This window comes from Meleagris gallopavo, chromosome 15 (assembly GCF_905368555.1).
Source record: "Meleagris gallopavo chromosome 15, MGAL_WU_HG_1.1, whole genome shotgun sequence".
Lineage (NCBI taxonomy): Eukaryota > Metazoa > Chordata > Aves > Galliformes > Phasianidae > Meleagris > Meleagris gallopavo.
The window spans coordinates 12,841,993-12,862,642 of NC_139418.1; the positions used below are offsets into that span (position 1 = coordinate 12,841,993).

Below are 20,650 nucleotides of genomic sequence, written 5' to 3' on the forward strand. Positions count from 1 at the left end.
CACTGCCCCTTGCTCCCACTAAGGTAGGGTTGGGAATACAGCTTAAGCATGTTGTGGGTGAAGGCTAAGCACGTTAATACGTTGTGCATGACCCTAGTGCTTAACAAAAGCCAAGCTGGAAGCCAGGCAGAGAGAAGCAAGGCAACAGCTGAGCCCAAAGACGTGGTAAGGAAAAGGGGCTGCAAACCGGGCAGGATCTACCAGTGTTCCAGCCAGTGGGTCGTGTTGTAATGGTGGGAGGCAAGCAGAGGGAAGACCACTAGGAGCAGTTCCCACATGCATTCCCTGAGGTTGACACAGCAGCCACTAGCACCGGCTCACCATTTTCCATGGCTGGCACTGTGCTCAGATCAGAGAGGGATGCAAGAGATGCCAGACTGAACAGTGCTTGACAGGGGACAGCATGGTGCAGGTGATTTTTGCGTGTAGTTTAACAGACCAAGTCCCAGCAAAGTTCCCCTTTCCAGCACATCTTGTCCCAGCCTCCCAGACCTGCTCAGTTTGCTAGAGAGGAGGGCTGCAGACTGCTGGCCAGCTCAGGTCAATGATCTCCAGATTTGATCTGAGTCACCTGGCACAGCTCAGCCCTGACACTCAGACTGGGCATTTTCCTCCAGAGGCTGAATCAGCAGGGGAAAAAAATCACCTCGTCTGCAGAGAGGCTGCAGCACAGGCTTGCGGGGGAGCAGGGAGGGGGCAGACCCCAGCCAGCTCCCACTGCCCAGTCTCTGCCTGGCAGGGCTCCTCAAGAAGCCTCCTCAAAGAGAAGAAGGGAGGATAAGAAGTTGTTTCCCTTCTCTATATTAAACCTGTCTGGTTTACTACTTATTCACACTAGTGAGTCAGTTCTCTATGAGCTGGCATTTGTTCCTGGAAAAAAAAAAAGAAGAAGGAGGAGGGAAACAAACATCCTTTTAAAAGCCCCTTTGGCTCAAAAGGAGGAAAGAGTATTCAGGCAGATGTCTCCTGCATCTCAACAGGCCCCCAGGTCTGGGCAGGAGCCCCCCAGCACAGCACAGTGCTCTTTCTGAACACTTCACGTTCTCTTTCTCCGCGGCCTGCCAGGAAAAACCGCTGAGAGGAAACCTTCCCTGGCCAAGCACTGCTGTTTCTTCTCTCCGGGCTCCCTCGTGCTCTCCAGCCATCTCTCTAGCCAAAACCCAAAGCTTTCTCCATGCTCCCATGACTCTTAGTCACTTTCAGCACAGCCATGCTCTCATCTTTTGGCCCCAACACTTTGTCCTCCTGGCACCTCTCTGACCGCAGAGACCCCTGAGCCTGTTCTCTGATTTTGGAGACAAGAGGACTTTCCTGTGCCGCACTACCTCATGCTGTCAGGTGGTGGCCATCACTTCCCAGCCCAACGCTGCCACAAACGGCTGCAAATTTGTAGTGCAGCAAGAGATTATTCAGCGCTAGAGCAGAGCAAGGAGCACTGCGGGCCATCTCCCTTGACCTGCAAATGTTCTGCTGCCCTAATTGCCCCTAGAAGAGTTATTTTGTTTCGATCCAACCCTCACTTGTTATTTGCATGGGCTGCCCAGGAAAGGGTTAACAAAGTGCCTAATTACTGGACCGAGCTGTCTGCCAGACCGTTAATTAGACAACAGCTTCAAAAAGCCTCCTCAGGAGCAATATGGAAGGTTCTAGGTGAGGAAGGATCCCTGTTTGCCTTTTGGTGATAGAAGAGCTGCATCCCTGATTTGGGGCTGGGTATGGAGGTGCCAGGAGAGGTGTAAGCAGGGGCTGGTCAACCTGAAGCGAGGGGAAGGGGCTACAGGGTGGGACCTCAATGCTTCTCCGTGCTGGGGAGGGCAGTGCGTGCGATCCTGCCCCAGCACAGTGCTGCTGTGGGGCTTGGGGAGAGCTCACGTGGCTACAGGAATCCCTGCAATGAGGGTTGCAATTTTCCTTGAAACAAATTAATTTGTCATCTTTGCAGGCCTTCTCCCACCTGGGAGCTGCCCCCACCCTAAATCCTCTCTGTGGGGTGTCTGCCATTTTCCTGTATGGGCACAAAGCCTCCAAGAGCTGCCAGGCCTGAGGTAATGCTTGTCCTGCTGAGGTAAAACAGAGTCTTCTGCGTGCTAGGCAAGAGGTCAAACTGCAACAGTCCCTAGGGGTCTGGATGGCCATGGCAAGGGTTGTCCCTAACTTCTGTGGACTTGTTTGGGGCTAGGCTTCTTCTGAAAGGTAGGGCCTGGAGCAGATGATGGCGCCATGGTGGTGGGCACTGGGATATGCGGTGCCCAGCCCCACTTTGGCCGAGCAGGTTCGTCACTGGTGATGTTGCAAATCATTTTCTTTTTTTTTTTTCTTCCCCTCCCATTTCAAAAACAAACACACAGACGCACACAAAAAAAAGGAATTTCTTCACTTGTGGTCAACTCAGAAAGGAGAAGCTCCTGCTGAGGGAGTGCTGGGGATGGTGCTGTGAGGAGAGGCACCGCTGCTCACACGGATCCCTCAGACACATCCTTGCCCTGCGTGGGGACACCATGGGTCCTGGGGATGTGAGTCCTGGCCTCCTGCTGCTGCTACTGACCACACCTGCTGTCTGGCACGGTAGGTCCAACAGCATCCCATAGCCCTTTGGGGCCACCATGTCTCTCTGGGGCAGCTTTGCGGTGCAGTGAGGGCTTCTTGTGAGTGCTCTGTGGCTGAGGTGAGGTGATGGCTGCAGCTGGGCTGGGGAGAGGGTTTGGGCTAATGGCTGCTTAGCTCCTGGTTGCTTCTACAAAAAGCCTCTGTTAGGGTGTGGAGGTCCCAGCCTCTGGAAGCTGTGGCTCTGCATGCAGGCTCAAGGAGAATCAATGTGGCAGAGAGCAGGCAAGGAAATGCATCTACTTTACAGCAAGGCCTTTTAAAGCTGGCTGCTGTGCCAGAGAGGAGACAGTGAGAGAGAAAGAGTGTGCTGGTAGTCTGTGACTCTGGAGTGCAGCAGTGTTGACAGCTTACTCTTGGTTCCCTGCAGCACTGCCAAGGTATGGCCAAGTGGTATGGAGAGGTGTAAGTGCAGGAAGAAGAGCATTGGCAGTGGAAAGATGGAGATTTGCCCCGTTCTGAGTCTTGGAGAGGATTAGGAGGAAGATGAAGCTGAGCAGTAAGTGTGCTCTGAGGGAACTCTGAAATAACCCTTTGCCCAAACTGGATGAGAGCTTGTGCTTGGTGTGCAGGTGGGAGAGTCAGGAATGTCAGCTATATCGGCACCTTCTATTGAACATGTCTGGAGTTGCTATTCTCTGGTGCGCTGGCCCACATAAAAGGGCTGTAGAGCTGGGTGTTATGGAAACAGACAACCAGAAAGGGAAGGTGGATGTGACTGGTTTTTGAGGCTACAGAGATGGCCAAGAGGTGATAACCCATCAACCTCAAGAAAGACTCACTAAACCTGTTCTGAGGTTTGCAGCCAAACACACAAAACTGTGGCTCTTCCTTTGTTTTTCTCTTGAGCTTGCTCCCCTCACTATGAGATTCAGGTGGGAAAGTGGGCAGTGGCCTGGGGAAAAAGTATTTCGGATTAGAACAGACAAGCAGTGTATCCCTCTTTGAATTCATGTTTTCAGCCCTGGAAAGCCCTCATATTCCTCTAGCTGTTAACTGCATGGTGTTTCACATCAAGTCATTCTGTGCAGGTTTTTTCCTGGTCTGCTGCTCTGGAAGATGGTTTTTGAAGGCTGCAGAGTTATGTCACTAATCTGGTTCAGGGAGTCTGGCCCACATTACTTGAATGTTTCTTGCTTCAGACTCTTTCTCTTCTAGTCCCAGACTAGGCAATTAATTTGTTATGTGTGGGTTTTTTGCTTGTTTGATTTTTATTTTGTTTTTAGGTAATAGGGACTAAGTACTTCTGATGTACATTGGAGACATCCTGATGGATATTGTTATGATCTTTCACCAAAGGTTCCTTGAGGCACTGGGCAAAGCAGGTCACCAGCTGTGACACTCTCATCAGGCACTGTCTGCCATGGTAGGGTGTTAGACACATTTGTCGGAATGCAATGGCTGTTGGCATCTGCAGCATGCAAAGACTGTTCAAAACAATAACTTCAAGCTAGAGGCTGACTTCCTTCTCCTGCCTTTTGAATCACAAGTACATCTTCTGAGTATGTCCAAGGCTGATGTGGTGCAACCACTGTGATCTGGGTTCTTGCTGGGGATAGGTCATGGGCTTAAATTCCAATTTTAGGTCAAGTAGAGGAAGAATGTGAAATGTGAGCAGCTTATATCTGTGGCCATGTAGAGATCTTCCTGTGGTTTCTTTTGCTTTCTTGCTGTGGATAAATCTAAATCTCTGAAGAAGCCCTAGGCAGAGAGGTGTGTTCAGCATCCCCCTGTCCAGATACTCTAGTTAACCCCAGGGAAGGTGTCCTCAGGGGTGAAGCTCTATCCTCCTCGTTCCTATCACTGAGGGGAGAGCAATGGGAGCTCTGGCCTACCATAGGGCCCTTCCCGAGTCCTCAGACCCTCAGAAGCAGATCAAGGTCCTGATAACTGGTCTCTGTGGTGGGATTCCTGAGCCTCTAGGTCCTCCACTCCACCTTCCTCATCCTTTCCAAAGCCTCAGTAGAGGAATGTAATGTTTTGGCTAGGGTAGGAGAGGTAAGGATGGAGCCCACAGCTGTAACTGGAGGTCATGGTTACACAACCTGTGGTAAAACCTTTGGCCAGCAGTTACCGACAGTGCTGCGGAAGCTGCTGAGGAGCAGTAGAGACATCCTCGGGCTTCGTGCAAGATTGCACAGTGGTCAGCAGGGAGCAAGCCTTCCCCCAGCAGCCTTGCTTCCCCATTCTGGGAAAGGACACACTGATGTGACTTGTTCTCCATCGCACACAAAGGAGCAGATGCTCTGGTGGCCTTCACCTGGCAGTGTCCTGCATTGATCGTCTCTGTCCCATCCATCCTCACTCCACTTGTGTGGTGTTTTGTGCCATTGCTGGCTTCTTCATTGCACAGTGTAATGACAGCAAGGACACTACATGACCTGACTCTTGACGTTGTTCCTCCTGCTGTGGTCTCTCCAGGGACCAGTTACAACGTGGTCTTTCCCTGACCCAGTCTGAAGGCAACTCTGAGTCGCAGAGATTGGCTCCACCACCACACTGTGCTGAGGCCTGGGATGCAAATAGGAGAGACACAAGTGTCCAGTGACAGTAAAAGCAGCAGGAATGTATCAAGCCTGGTGGAAAACAAAGCTTAGCAAAGAGGGAGGAATGTGGTACTTTAGGAGAGTGGAAAATGTGGCTTTGTAAAGGATTCTGGGATGTTTTATTTTTCCACTTTGGGGATAAATGAGGCTTTTCCTGTTTCCATAGAAAGATAAAAGCATTGCACAAAAAAAAAAAAAAAAAAAAGAGAGAGGAAAAAAACAGCCAAATATTCCATATTCCATGTCTTCCGTTTATTCCTGCTGGGCCAGCAAGTCTGATTCAGGATTTGTTTGGGTTTCCTCTGGGCCACTGCTCCATCATCATACAACAGCAAAGCTCTCCAGGGCTGAGTCCCATGCGACTGACCCTTCCTTGCATGGAGGAAAGCATCAGCTTGGGACAGCTTAAATGATGCTCTTTGAGTTCTGGTGGATGTGCTCTGGCGCTGAAGCCCTTAGCACAGCTGATAGGACACGCATTCATGCCCTGGACATCATCTTCCTCACCAAGAAAAAGCTGTAAGCATGGGTGTGTGATGATAGGTGTGTACATTTCTAGCTGTGTTACAGGGAGAGTGTCCAAGACAGCATCAGAGAATGGTTGTGTCCATAAGAAGCCATCCCTTGCTCTCTTTCTACAAGTTTGAACAGTAAAGGGCCTGCAGTGCCCTCCTCTACCAAGAGCAGCAGACTAATAAACTGGGCAGCTATCTTTGCACTTGCTATTATTTGACCCTGGTGTGTATCCCTTTAAGATGTGAGGATGGGTTAGCAACTGGAAAGGAAAGCAGAAGTGGGAGAATAGCCCTGGAAAGGGGCCGGAGGGGGGTGAGCAGCCCCCTGAGCACAGATAGCCATTTGCAATGTGTTTCCTGTCCTCCCCGTAGGGCTGGCGTGGGGGTGGCAGTACTGCTTCTTCCCCAGCTCTGTGGCACTGATTCATTTCTCACTTCCCCCACCCTAAATATAGGAGGTGATTCAAAGAACTCGCTGATGTGGCAAAATGGGGAGAAAAAAATATTTCCCTCTGCCACAAGTGGCTGTGGTGGGACCCTGGTTCCCCTTTGTTTGGCCAGTGGAGAAGCCATCTTCAAGGCAGTGATGGCATCAGAAATCCTGCTGGGTTGCAATGCCAGTTTCAGCACAGCTTGGCATGCATTGTGCGTGAGTGCAGCCACAGGCCTGCGTGAGGAGTTGGCTTTCCTGTCCCTTAGTTTCCCACCACCAAATATGAACTATAATGCTGACTCCATCTATGGTGTTTTGATGGTAACTGGAAGGAAAATGCATTGTTTGACTTCATGATAAGTCATAAGTAGGTGTACTTCAAAATCCACTGCCAAGCAACCAAAAAAATGCATGTGCTAACTCCTGCTCTGCAGCTTTCCAAGCCTGTTCCAGCTCATTGTAGCAGCAACAGACGGCCCCAGCCATGGAGCTAAACTTCACAACTGATGTTATGGGCTAATCACGTTCATATCATAGCTCTAGCTCTGCTGCAAAAGGAAAACAGCTATAAAAACAGGCAAAACCCAACAGGAACAATTTCTAGGCTAGCATTTGGCTTAATCTGCTCCAGATGATTGCTATTCCCCTCTCAGTACTCTGAATGTTCAGTTGTGAGGTTTTCTTCCTTTCCCTGAAGTTCATTCCTTAGAGTACCGGGCCATGCTCTGGTAGGATGCAGAATGATGTGAGCCAAAATGCCAGTCTGCATCCCAAGCCTAGCCTCAACACTGTGAACTCCAGTAGAGCATCCTAAAAAGGATCATTTTTTTCATCGTCACTCTTTCTCTTTTCTTTGCAGGCTCAGCATCCCCTGTGATCAGCCCTAATATCTCTGCTCTGGTTGTCAATGTGGGTGATCCAGTCCTCCTGCGCTGCTCAGGAGAGTCAGAAGTTAAATGGTACCCTGAAAAGTTTGCCAACCATACCAGCAGCATACTCAGTATTCCTAGGACCACTCACAGAGACACAGGCACCTATAGGTGTGCTTATGTCAACAGCAGCGACAAGGGTGTTGCATCTGTGCATCTGTACGTGCAAGGTAACCATTCTTCATTCCTCCCACGTATGCTGGCAGAACAGCCTCTCTTTAGGGAGCATGCCATTTAGACTTGTTCCTCTCTATAATCCATGGTTGTGTTAGAGTTTGGAGAGCAGTGCACGCTCCTAGTGGGAGCAATTGCCCACCCACAACCATATAAACCCACATATTATGGGGCCTGTGGCTGAAGCACTGCGGTACAGAGCATCTGTATCTTGTGTACACCTGTGGATGGCCTGGACCTCTTCCTCCTTATCTTGGCTTCCCTTAAAAAGCAGTGATGAAAGCCTGTTTGGTATTGTAATGCACAGTGAGATTTGGAAATCAGGGAACTGTATGGCTACTACCCTCAATGAGGAAGGATCACAGGATTCATCCTCACAATGTAAGCCAAAGCTCCAGTATGCCGTGGTATCTCCACCATTTGTGTTCACCCCTTCCTTTGTACAGAGATACCGTCATGGATAGGGAAGCTGGAGGTCTAACAAATAAAAATAACGCTGTTATGAAAAGTTGAATTAGGACTAAGCACACTTCTCAGTTTCTCTTGCCTGCATACAGCTGTGAGTTGCTTGCTCTGGTCTCCTCAAATGCCTTAGCTGGAACTGGGCTTGTCATGTGAGTTTTTAGAGGCTGAGTCAGGCAGGCGCTAAGCCAGGTTGCCCCAACACTGAACTCCCACTGGGCAGCAGAGCTGGATACTCGTCTTTGCTGGAACATCTCTCTCAGCTCAGTGCCTGCTTTTCTGATCCTGTTCTCTGGTTTACTTCATCTCCTCCACAGATCCCAATAATGTGTGGTACGTCCCATACTTCCGGATCTCTGTGACCAAAGGTGGAAATGCTGAGTTCCCCTGCTTCATCACTGCTCCCGAGTATGGATCCAATGTGACTCTGATAAGGAATGATGGCTCTAAGCTCCCACCTGGAACCAACTACTCTTTCAGTCCTGAGAAGGGAATAACGCTTTATCATGTGGAACACGAGCAGAAGGGCCAATACCAATGCCAAACAGTGGTAAATGGAAAAATAGAGAAGTCATCAAGAATAAGACTGATTGTGGTTGAAGGTAAAGGATTGGGATTGCTGCTGTCCATGGGGGGAGAGCAGCAGCAAGTTGGTCACAGGTCGTTAAGGAAAAGTTCTTAGCCAGCAGCTGGAAAAACTTTCTGAACCTGCAGTAGTTAGGAGGTAGAGGTAAAATTTAGAGGAGGTAAAATTCCACTGGCTTTTGGAAACTTGTCTCCTTTAGATGTGTCTCTATGGGATCTGCAGTGTTCAGCTTATCATAGGTACTGTGTACATATGTTCAGCATATCATAGGTACAAACAGAATTTATTTATGTCTGTGATGTTCTGAAAGACCTTGGGCCCTGATGGTCAGGATGAAACTATGGCAGAAGGATCCCTTACCTATAAACCTCAGCAATGGCTGCTGCGCTCTTCCTGACTTGTATTGCTTCCTGTAGACGTGCACAAAAAGTGAGAATCTCAAGGAAAGGAGAAGGGCGTGGGTAAAGAGACTGGAGAGAATGGAAAGGAGAAGGTGTCCAGGCCTTAGGGAGGCTCTAAAGTGCATGGTGCCAGTGAGCCAGCTGGTGGTGCATCTTTTCCTCTTTGTCTTTGTGCAGGACAAGAGAAGCCTGTACAGGTAATGGTGGACCCTGCAGACCATGTGCGAATTGTGGGTGAACCTTTTGAAGTCACTTGTGTAGTAACTGCTCCTTCCCATAAGTATGACATCAAATGGGTAACACCAACAAACAGCGTAAGTTAAAGTGTGCAGCTTCGAGGGGTTATGGGACTTTTCTGGAAACCAGGAGGCATAGGGTGACAAGAATGCCTAGACTCAAGGCTTTTCTGTAGAAAAGCCTTGAACTGTTCGCCCAAAGTTAGCTATTCAAACAATCCATACAAATCCAACAATCCTTTCTTTGGGTGATACAGGTTTAAAAAACAGCTGCCCATTCTCAGGATCTTGCTGTGGAGCTGAAAAGTATATTGTTTCACCTGAGCTCATTGAGCAGGAGCCAAGGTACCTATTAAGGTGATGTCTATTCACCCTTCTCTGCCAAGGCTTACAAAGCAAAAAGCGAAAGTTCAGAACATACAGCATCCCAGAGAAAAAATATGGGTGAAGAAAGGGAATGCGCCTCAACATTTCAAAATCTGTTGTACTGACTCTTAAATGCTGAAGGCTTAGATAAGATTTGCTAGAAGTCCTTATGTCCACTGCATTCATGAAGGAGTTGGGGGGAAAAAAATATATATATATGTATATGTATATATGATATGTGTATATATATATGTATATGTATATATGATATGTGTATGTATGATATGTGTTTAGATCACACCATGTAAGGACAACTAGCAGCCAGAAGGCTAACAATAGGTGTGGCCCTAACTGCCTCGAATACTTGGGTTTAATATGCCTCGTGGTCTCCATCTATAAGACTTTCAGGGTTGGGGCACAGTTGCACAGAACAGAGGGTAGCAAGAATTTTTATTATAAATATAATTCAGTTCCGTTCTCTGAGCTTCCAAACAAATGACTGGTATTTCCTCTCTGACAGGTTAAGAGTAATGGAAAGCCTGACATAAGTGATGGGAACTACATCATCAATGACACCCTGTCAATTCCAGCAGTGACCATGGAAGACAGTGGGAAATACACTTGCATAGCTAACAATTCAGCAGGATTCAAGAATGCCTCCACAATGCTTCGGGTAGTAGGTAGGTACTTTCCCAGCAGACCAGAAAAGTGTTGACTGAAGCATGCCTGTCCTTGAGTATTTCTTGCTCCTGTCCCAAGACAGGGAAATTTCACTGCACCTTGTAGGCTCAGGTTTGCTGATGACCCAAACCCTCTGCATACTCAGTGTATAGCTCAGAAAAGGGACTAGTTCTGAAAGATTTCTGGGTGAGAAGCCAAGAGTTCAGCTAAGGGGGCTCGTCTTATATAGATCACAAGATACAGTTTTAGCCTCATTATTTGTTAGGATAGTGTATAAAACCTGTTACACAGGAAGAGCTTGATCCAAGCCATCAAGACAAAGAAACAACTTCTAAAAAGTATTTCTCTGTGAGACATACAGTCTGTGTAGTGCCTCATTCCCTCCTGCAGTCTCACAGCTGAGGCTGCTCTTTCCAATAATGGTCTATTTATAAAGCTGGTGTAAGCTTGTTTCAGGTCTCTGTGGACGTGCCTGCTGATGGTCATGCTCTCCTCCATCCTGCAGAAAGAGGGTATGTGATCCTGACCCCAGTGCAAGCCATGAACCAAGAAGCTGCTGAAGGAGACAGTTTGAAACTCCAGGTCCATATTGAGGCATATCCAAAACTTCTCCACTGGCACTGGGAGCACATGAATTCATTGAAGAACTCTGGGAGCAACAAACTCAATAGCAATATAGACTTTAAAAACAACTGGTATGTGTTCTCCCTCTTCTATGCTCACCATGGCCTGTTTCAAAAAATGTTTTCAGTGTAAGACTTGTAGATCCCATGCTGCTGGCTGATAAAGAAGTCTGATTTTTAAAGAGGGGAACTGTTTTGCCTTTCTGACTTCTATTTCCAACGTTACTAGCAAACCACAGTGAGAAGGGCTGATCAGATCAAGGAAGACACCACCCGATTAACTTGGCAGTTTTCTCTTTAAAAACCTTTGTAGAAGTCACTGGTAGGTTTTGCAGTCTTTTTCAAGTTGGCACTCTTCCGTGAGAAGAATTAAGAGGGATGGGGACACAGCACAAACAGATGGATTCCCTTAGTGCTCCTCAGACCTGTTCCATGCTCCATGGTCTGGAGAATATATATACCAAGAGGTACTATATATCCCATGTCAGGAGAAGACAGACATCATTATGAGGATATGACCCCATGTACAGGAGGACATAGTCATGCTCTTTCTAAGCCTGCTGCCAAACTGAGGAGTTTGGGCAATTCCCTTTTCATTTTCTTGGGATAACTCATACTCTCAGATGCAGGAAGATCAGTGTCTCCTGGCTCTTCCAGCACAATGATTTAGATGTTAAACTCTTTTTCTGAGAATCCACCCAGTCACAGCCTTTCAGTAACACTGCACTTGGTGGCACAGTGCCTCTCCTTCAGCGAAGACCCTTCCAGCATCCCAGTAGGATCAGCCACTTCCTGCTTCCCCAGAGAAGCAAGGGTTAGCAGCACCAAGCTGGGAAGTGTTCATCCATTCCAGGGCACAAGAAACAGCTGCATCTCACTGAGCAAAGACTGTATGAATACCTGAGTTTCCTCAGCACAGCTTTCTTCATGGTATTTATTCTCTCTGTTGGGAGCAGGTATAACAACACGCTCTCCCTGGATCATCTGGAGGGAGAAGAGAGAGGTCTCTATACGTTTTATGCTCTCAACAGTGAGGTCAACTCATCAGTTACTTTCAGTGTATCTGTGAAAGGTAAGTGCTTAGCTTAATTGCTCCTTCCTAAACGCTGCTTGCCCAGGGGCTGCTGCCCAACAGGCAGGGTGCAGGACTTGTGGACCAAGGCACTTCTAGCCCAGTGCCCACAGGACACAGCCTTGCTGTTCCTGGGACCCAGCTCAAATATCTGCATAACACAGGGGTTCCTGAAGTTCTGTTGTTCCGTAGATGGAGAATAAATCAGATCACCAGGAATGCACTCTTCCTCTGGTCATAGCACTTGATCTTTCTCTGCTTTCCCCAACAGCTTCTCCAAGGCTGTGCAGTGTCATGGTATCAGCTAGTGACTCCAGTAAGCTTCTCTGCACAGCCGTTGGCTACCCTGCCCCACACATTGAGTGGTACCAGTGCCCCACTCACTCTGACAGGTAAGAACTACCTAGGACTGGGCACCACGAAGCACCTCTAACTCTGAAGAGTGCACTTGCAATGTTAGTGCTTGCTGAGCAGCACAATGTGGGCTTTCCTACAGGCCATTTAGCATAATTAGAGTGTCTCCTCTCTTGCCTGAGACAAGCAGCAACTCGCTATGAGCAACTGCAGTGCAGAGAAACATTCATTCTCTACTGCTTTGCATCCCTACAGATATGAGGACTATATGCTGCTTTTGAATGACTCCAGTCCCCATGTGGTGAATACACTACCCTTCCAAGAGGTGGAGGTGGAGAGCACTTTCCCATTCCAGGATCTAGGGGCCAATTTCACCTTCTGCTGTGTGGCTGTTAACAGCGAGGGGAGCACCTCTGACATTCTTCACTCAGTCCTCAGTAAGATACCAACTTGCAGCTTGGTGGAATGGGGGGGAATTTGGCTTTTGGTGCCTGTCTGCCTATATGGATTTCCCATGGTCTTGCAAAAAAGGTGAAATAGATTCCATAGGCCCTCTATCACCACAGAAGCTGGGAGGCTTTGGTGCTTGCTACTTATACAAGCTGTGTGGGAACAGCTGGCTGGGGAGAGCCTGATGTCAAAGGCTGAGCTGTGCCATAAGCCCCTCGCAACTGCAGGACCTAGGTACAGTGCTCAGCACAGCCAGCTGATTGATGCTCATCCTCAGAAGCTGCATCTTTTGCTGGGTTTGTTCTTGCTGCTCTTGGTCTGTCTACATACAGCCTGACCAGCTCCTGCTCTGCACCTGGTGCTGTGAGAACTGGAGTGCAGCAGCTCTTTTGAGTTTCTTTAAGGCCACTGCTGGGTTGCACTGCATACAGGGGAAGCCTGAATGAACAGCTAGGCAAAATACTCAGGGATTGAAACAGGAGTATTTACTTACCCCCATTTATTTCTCCTCCAGGGAGTGTCATGGCTCCCCCAAACCAGCTCTTCAGTCCCATTCTCACCACCTGCATGTGCACATCGGTCTTGCTGCTCCTGCTGCTCCTCTTCCTCCTCTACAAGTACAACCAGGTCAGCCTCCCTGTTGCACAGCAAGGGCTGCAAGGCCTGTCCAGCCTCCGAGGCCACACTGCCTCAGCAGCAGCCACAAGCAAAGCCTATACACCAAAACCAAAATGTGTTAGCACCTCTCCCACCTGGTTCCTCAGGCTCATAGCCCAGAGATCATACAGACGGTGCCTTGTTCCAGACACTGGTGGTCATTCTGTGCTTCAGTTGCAGCTGGTTTTGCTCTGGTCACTCTGAGTGGCCTTTGACAGCCCACCAAGGCTGCAGATTTTGCAGAGTCGTAGTGCTGATTGTCACAAGATCCAGCAGAGCCTCTCACTTAATTAACTAGAGGAAAAATAAAAGTGGTTTGCAATCTGCATCTAAATGTTTCTCCACCCTGTTTTACAAAAAAGCTGCCCTAGTGAGGAAGCAGGTTGGTATTAGAAGGTGTTTGTCTCCAAGAAGGTTAGCTCACTATTTTTATTCAAGAACTTGCCCCGTTTTCTCTGTGAGATTTATCTTCAGCATTGAATTTCTTCTCATAAACTGCGCCAATCAATTGCCACTTCTGCTTCATGGGTGGGTGAAAATCTCCTGGTTTTCAGTTCTCCATTTGGCACTTTGCCTTTGACAGTCCACCAAGGCTGCAGATTTAGCAGAGTTGTAGTGCTGATGGTCACAAGATCCAGCAGAGCCTCTCACAAACAGGCACCCACAGTTTCTCAGGCGGAGCTGTCTTTGGGGTGTGCAGCCCTGAAGAATAGCTCTTAGGAAGGCCTTGCAAGCCCAAGAGAAACAGAACGTGTTTGTAAATAATATCTCAGATATGGGCTTCTTGAGCCATGGCTGCTAGATGAATTATGGAGCAGAAAGCAACAATGCTGACACTTAGGGTGCACCTCTCTCTGCAGTTACCTGGCAGAAGTGCTGAGGAGAAGTGCTTCAGCGCACACCTCCCAGTAGCTGAGGCATACATCATGATTCATTGCGGCCATGGTCACTCCACCCACACTTGGCTTTGCCTGCCTTGATGGGCTTGAGACCACTGTTGCCATTCAGGCATGCATCTCCTTGTGTGAGCAAAGGCTGCTCACAGTTTTTTCAGGGCTGAGCTCTTCACTGTGTTTTTGCCTCCAGTTGTGTCCCCAGACCTCACAACATCCATGACAACACTCAGCACAAGCTGTTTCTAGCAGGCGCTGGCACTGTTTCACTCTAACCTCATCTGGTTACTTCTGCCATAAGATTTGTAGAAAAGAGAAGAAATTCTTAGCTTGGTTTCTCTATTTTTTTTATTTTTTTTTTCCTGGAAGGGAAGCAAGGCTGGGCCAGCTCCACTGTTCTGCTGTGCTCAGCTGCCCAGAGTACTGAGGAAGAGGCACAGTGGGGACAACTCCCTCTGGCACCATCTGGGCACTGCTTAGCCACACTTGGCTTTGCTGTGCCAAGTCGTAGCTACAGTGACAGGGGCAGGAAGGCCTCCCTCCCTCATGGGTAAGGGCTGGGAGGGACTTTGTTTGGACCAGACTGTCCAAACTGAACATCTCACTCGAAGCAAGATATATTTGGTGGAGTTAAACCCAAGTCTTCTCAGTGTGACTGCAGGGTGAGAATCAGAGCACTTGCTGACGAGGGTAACTCTCAGGGCTCAAGCAGCCAATGACTAACTGGAGTTTCTTCCCTACAGAAACCTAAGTACCAGGTGCGGTGGAAGATCATTGAGGCCTGTGAAGGGAATAACTACATCTTTATCGATCCCACTCAGCTGCCATACAATGAGAAATGGGAGTTTCCCCGGAATAACCTCCAGTTTGGTAAGAAACCTTCCCTGCTGCTTTTCTGGTGGCATGATGCTTGCCACAGAGCTGAAATACTTGAAAGAACAAAATCAGAGCAAATAGGCAGCATCCAAAGCTGAATCCAGACATGGCAGCAACATCCTCAACCAGGCTTTGCTGCCATCTTCTACACAGGGTGCTAAACACTGGAATGCTACCTCCCTCCAACCCTCCTTTGTTGTAAAGAGGATTGAGAAGATCATGTTCCTCCTCAAGCATCTGAGGTCATCCCTTAACATGTATACCTTGTGAGCACATTTGATCTTGGCCTCTTTCATAACATCATTGCTCACAGCAGAGTTCCCCATAGATGCTCACCACCTTCTGGCTAAGAGTTACTCATCTGCCATCTTGTCTGGACTCAGCAGGAATCCCCACCCAGCTGTGTGCAGGACAATTGCTCAGTGTCTTTTTAGAAAGCATCTTTTAAGTACATTTTTTTTCCCCCTGCAGGAAAAACTCTTGGAGCTGGAGCTTTTGGAAAAGTAGTAGAAGCCACTGCTTTTGGACTGGGAAAAGAAGATTCAGTTCTCAAAGTGGCTGTGAAGATGCTGAAATGTAAGCCTGGGCCGACTTGCAAAGGTTGAAATCCCCCAAGTTCCTTTGGGCTGGAAGTAGTGTGTGTCCATCAGACTGGGTGTTAAGATGTTCCTGAGATAAGAACTAGGTGCTGGACTTGTGCTGGTGCAATTATTTGTGGACACGTGGCCAGAGGCACAGCCAGAGGGCATAGATTCCTCTCCGCTTGTCTCCTCTTGTTCCATCTGTCTATACCCTTGTTATCCCTATCATCTCTTCATTGTCCTTCCCCGACTCCTTCATATTATCCTCATCTTGCAGCAACGGCAGACACAGATGAGCAGGAGGCTCTCATGTCTGAGCTGAAGATCATGAGTCATTTGGGACACCATGAGAACATTGTTAACCTGCTGGGAGCGTGTACCTATGGAGGTAGGATCCCGTAAACCTGCTTCCCCCAGCAGAACCCTCTCATGGCCTGCTTCTCCAAGGCTGTTATTAGAGAGATTTGATGATTTTAACGGCTTTTTTTTCTGTTTGCAAGGATTTGTGGGCTGGCTATTTCCAGCCATGCTTACGTGCCGAGTGGGTTCTGCTGCTCCTTCTTCCCTACCCCAGCAATTTCCAGGGTCTGGTTTCCTTTGGACAGGTTACAGTAAAGTCACTTCTTAACAACTTCCTTCTGCCTCTCTCCCAGGTCCAATTCTTGTCATCACCGAGTACTGTCGCTATGGAGATCTGCTGAATTTCCTGCGGAAGAAGGCTGAATACATAATTATCCAGGACTCAGCTCTGGACACCTCTTTGGACAGCACTGCTGATTACAAAAACATTGACCTGGAGAAAAAATACATCCGCAGGTGAGAGCAGGACTGTGGTGGCCACAGGGCTGAGCAACGAAGGGTATGCTGGGGAGAGGTTAATGCCAAAGATCAGGAGCTTGCAGATGGGTGCAAAAGTAGACATGGATGTGATTTCTGTACTCAGTGGATATGGAGGAGGGCAGAAGGCACTGCTAGGAGGCTGCTGACAGCCTGCCTCTCTTTGTTGTTCTCTGACTCAGTGACAGTGGCTTTGCGAGCCAGGGTTTGGAAACTTATGTTGAAATGAGGCCCATATCATCATCATCTTCAGCGTCATCAGATTCTGCGCAATCCAGGGGTGAGTTGAAGATCCATTCTTGTATTTGCATCATTTCTTCAGACTGACCATCTGGTCTGGCTTAGTTCTAGGGAACTGGGATAGAACATGGCTTGCACTACTTACCATCTTTGCAGCAACCCTAAAGCTTCTGTTTGAATTTCAGGGAAAAGCTCAGAGGAAGATGAAAGCAGAGAGGACCTCCGGCCCCTTAACCTCTCTGATCTGCTTCAATTCTCCAGCCAGGTGGCACAGGGCATGGCATTCCTCGCATCAAAGAATGTGAGTGCCTAAAAGAAACCACTGCACCCTAGTAGGTAGCACCAGTGCACCAGCAGCAGCCAGCTGTCTTGTCTGCTCAAGGCTTGGGAGGTTTTCAGATGAGATGGTCAAACTCAACTATGCTTCTGGAAATGGGCCTCTCTCCACCTTCTGGGTTCACACATGCTTGGCTTCAGTGCCCAGTGTTTCCTGTGGAGCTTGGGATTCAGACAGCCCATTGCAGGACAGAGTTACGGGGGCACCCAGATCTGTGCATCATGCTAGTCTGCCTTGGTATTTTCTGCCCAGCTTTTACATGAGGTCAGGAACCTTGATGCAGAGCTTTCTTGCACTGGCAGCTTCCTGCTGCCCCATGGACAAGGAACTGAAAGGGGCTGTTGAGTTGCCTCAGTGGCAGAGGGCCATTGTATAATGGCTTCACATGGGACATTGTGAGCAGCCCCTGCTCCTAAACTTTGCCCCCACGGGGAAGTTGAAGGCTCATCACTAATACAACTGATAATGCTACGTAGTACTGCAATTGGAGCAGTTGAAAGGAGAGAGCCTATACTCCCTATGCATGACAGTGCCTTTTCTAAGAGCTTTTTGAGCAGCACGTGTTCTCCTTGCTCCTCGATGATGTGTTATGGTGACATTCTGAGGCTGTAGGGACATCAGTGGGGTCTCAGTTATGCTCTCTTCTCCCCAGTGCATCCACCGTGACTTAGCAGCCAGGAATGTGCTTGTATCAGATGGACGGGTAGCCAAGATTTGTGACTTTGGCCTGGCTCGTGACATCATGAATGACTCAAACTACGTTGTAAAAGGCAATGTAAGTAATTGGAGTGGGGACTGGAGAAGGTACAAGAGTGAGGTGCTGCCAGAGCATGGACAGGGTGCAGCATAAGCTGCCTGCTTGTCCCAGGCTGCAGGGCTCTCTCCTCTTCCAGGCCCGCCTGCCCGTGAAGTGGATGGCCCCAGAGAGCATCTTTGACTGCATTTATACAGTGCAGAGTGATGTGTGGTCTTACGGCATTCTTCTCTGGGAGATTTTCTCCCTTGGTAAGGAAGAGGAAAGCTTGCAACCCTCTCTTGTTTTCCATGGCTTATCAACACTTTGATGTCTGCAGAAGTTTCCAAGAAAGGAGGGAGGTTGGAAAAATCTAGTATATATCAGGGCTATAAAACACAGTGTTTCCTGAGGGACCATTAGAAGTATTGGGTCCTGGAAGATCTGCCCTAACTCAGGGCTCTGAGTGGCACTGGCTCCAAACTGCCTCTGATCTGAGTGCTCCTGTCACAGGTAAAAGTCCCTATCCTGGCATGGCGGTGAACAGCAAGTTCTACAGCATGGTGAAGCGGGGCTACCAGATGGCCAGGCCTGACTTTGCTCCTTTGGAAATGTGAGTGGTGCACTGAGGTGTGCAGCAAGTGGAAGGGGGACTGGAGCTGCTTCACATAGAGTGGGTGGTGAAGATGGCATAGGTATGTCAGTCAGGTCTGTGGGCTGCTCCCAGGGAAGCTCTGCATTAAGCATGTAAGGTTTAGGGTTTTTCCATTCTCACACAGGAAAGCAGGAACCAGATGCTCTGCCCAGTATCCACTGCTTCCAGCCAGGAAGGTGGGAGAGCTCACGCTATCTGTATGTTCCTAAACGTGGCAGTTTTGTTTTTTTCCTTTCAGCTACTTTTAGCTCTAGGAATGTGAGAAGACAAGCCTGAGGAACTTACAGGAAAGGAATGAGTTTAAGCTGAAGTACCAAGCATAAAGCCTCTTGCAGATAGATGTGGGGACACAAGATGTTTGCTCTATCTGTTCCTGTGCTCTCATTTCCCTGGGGACACTGTGCTTACACTATCCAGGACTATTATAGATGGGAAAAGAAGAGGGGGCTGCTCAGAACTGTGTGCACAAATACAAAGTGAATCACTCTGCTATGCTGCTCTAAAGAAGAGGGGTGCAGACTCCCCAGCAGCTTTGCAGAAGTACAGCAAAACTCTGTCCCTCTTTGGCTTTGCAGGTATAGCATCATGCAGGCATGCTGGAGCCTGGAGCCCACACAGAGACCTACATTTGACCAGATCTGCTGCTTTATTCAGAAAGAACTGGATTTGCATAAGGAACAGGTAAGAATCTTTGGAGAGGAGAAAGCACATCTTCCCCTCTCCTTTCATCCTACATCAGCATAGCTTCTAGACAGTTTTCCTGATGCCATTCCCTACCTTTAACTGATGGAAGCAGCTCAGTATCTGTAGAAGTGGAGAGAGGTATTCAGATGGTGAAAGGTAACAAAAGCAGGCTGGACACAGAAATAGTTACTTAGCAGCAACCTCCATGGGCAGCAACACAAGTGCAAATGAGAGCAGTCTGAAACATGCCTCTTTTTTCCTTCCTGTTTTCAAGGACTACACAAACCTCCCATCCACTGCTGAGGAAGACAGTGGCTGTGATACCTCTGGCTGCTGTGAGGAGTCCTGTGAACAAGAGGAGAGTGGGCAGCCCCTTCTCAAAGGCAACAACTATCAGTTCTGTTAGCTGGTGCCATTGCCCTGGGGTGGATCTTTATCCTTCTCTCTCTGCAGAGTGCATGATTCTGCATGGATGCCTTCAGCTTTGGCTCTCCTCTCTGTGCTTTCTGAAGTATGAGAGTATGAACATCACTGACTCCCTCACTGAAAGGACAGTGCTAGAGTGACTCAAAACCAACACTCGCCATGGGGGTCCTAAAAGTTTTATCTCCTTCTCTACAGGGTGCAGAGGTCCCATCACCTGCCCCTGCCCCCAGCACCCCTGAAGGAGACTGTGAGGTGATTTTGGTTGTTTTTTAAATACTAGTTGCAGCCAAGTAGGATATTTCCAAAAGTCACTCACATGCCTGAACCTGGTTTTCTAAGTACCTCTTAAAACGAGCCCTTGAAGTGGGAACTGCCTCCCCTGCCCAAAGCAGACCTCTGCCTTGGTAGTTCTGCTCTCTTCCCTTTGTCAGACTGACTCTGGATGTTGCAGAATGAGTGGTTAGACATAGATAAATCTCCACTAAGCATTAAAGATGCATTAACCTCTAGGTTTCCTCATGCAATCTACCTCTCTGCAGCTAGTGCTTCTGCAGGGATTGGTGGGTGAAGTGTAACAAGGAGCCAAGCCCAGGGCTCTGTGAACCTGCACACGCCCTGAGAACAGGAGAGGGGCAGTTATTTCTCAGGCAAGACAAAAGAGGTGAGAAGTGCTCTTCCACATGAGCACTGACCACAGTCCCAATCTAGGCAAGAATGGCAGCTTAAACAGACCTGGAAGTTTTCAACATAACACATCTTACAAAACTTTTGCATTATTAAACATGTAGCAATTCACTGCCGCCTTCTTGATTACAGACATGCTCTTGTACATATTTTCTTGAATGTATTTTAATAATACAGCTGAATTTTTTTTTTCCTATAAGCTAGGGCCTAATGCCCTTAAATTTTTTTCCTCATCTCATTTTTGTTCAGGATTACTAATGCCCTAGCCACGTGGTCCTGTGTAGCTATCAGAAGTAGCTAATAAATCTTCTTAGCTTCACCTGACTTGGGTGGTAAAGGATCAGCATTACAGGCACAAGCACTGACATGGCTTAGGAAAACTGTAGCAAGACAAACCTACTGTGTGACACCTACCCTTCATCAGACCATTATGTTGTGGGCCACTTCTGATTGTATTAAACCTGTTTTTATGCTAACACCAAGTGATTCATTTCTCCTTACTAAATAAAAAGCTAACGTTATTTCCATCTGTCAACATTATGAAGAATAAAGTGTTAAACTAAGTAAGTCTTCCCCAGGGCTTTAAGGCTGTTCTTAGGGGGAATGGATGACAGC

At 48.2% G+C, this 20,650-nt stretch overlaps 1 protein-coding gene across 2 annotated transcripts; it reads left to right on the forward strand.

The window, feature by feature from the left end:
- The first annotated feature begins 2,342 nt into the window (after positions 1 to 2,342).
- CSF1R (colony stimulating factor 1 receptor) lies at positions 2,343 to 20,602 on the forward strand. Of its 2 annotated transcripts, XM_085236451.1 has the most exons (22): positions 2,343 to 2,565; positions 2,975 to 3,103; positions 6,958 to 7,197; positions 7,981 to 8,265; positions 8,828 to 8,964; positions 9,773 to 9,932; positions 10,439 to 10,628; positions 11,513 to 11,628; positions 11,900 to 12,020; positions 12,238 to 12,419; positions 12,947 to 13,059; positions 14,726 to 14,852; positions 15,330 to 15,434; positions 15,717 to 15,827; positions 16,093 to 16,255; positions 16,459 to 16,556; positions 16,702 to 16,817; positions 17,506 to 17,628; positions 17,747 to 17,858; positions 18,100 to 18,199; positions 18,817 to 18,922; positions 19,200 to 20,602. In XM_085236451.1, exons 2-22 carry the CDS (start codon positions 3,091 to 3,093, stop codon positions 19,329 to 19,331), a joined length of 2,850 nt encoding a protein of 949 aa, XP_085092577.1. In that variant the 5' UTR covers positions 2,343 to 2,565; positions 2,975 to 3,090; the 3' UTR covers positions 19,332 to 20,602. The 2 variants fall into 2 exon arrangements, with proteins under 2 accessions (XP_085092577.1, XP_003210460.2); XM_003210412.5 differs by lacking the exon at positions 2,975 to 3,103.
- The last annotated feature ends 48 nt before the right edge of the window (positions 20,603 to 20,650 follow it).

Excerpts from the sequence above, each read along its gene's own strand:
- CSF1R (XM_003210412.5), top strand. The coding sequence starts at position 2,499 with ATGGGTCCTGGGGATGTGAGTCCTGGCCTCCTGCTGCTGCTACTGACC. Across the intron at positions 2,566-6,957 it reads CACACCTGCTGTCTGGCACG|GCTCAGCATCCCCTGTGATC; the intron begins GTAGGTCCAACA and ends TTTTCTTTGCAG. Across the intron at positions 17,629-17,746 it reads ACTACGTTGTAAAAGGCAAT|GCCCGCCTGCCCGTGAAGTG; the intron begins GTAAGTAATTGG and ends CTCCTCTTCCAG.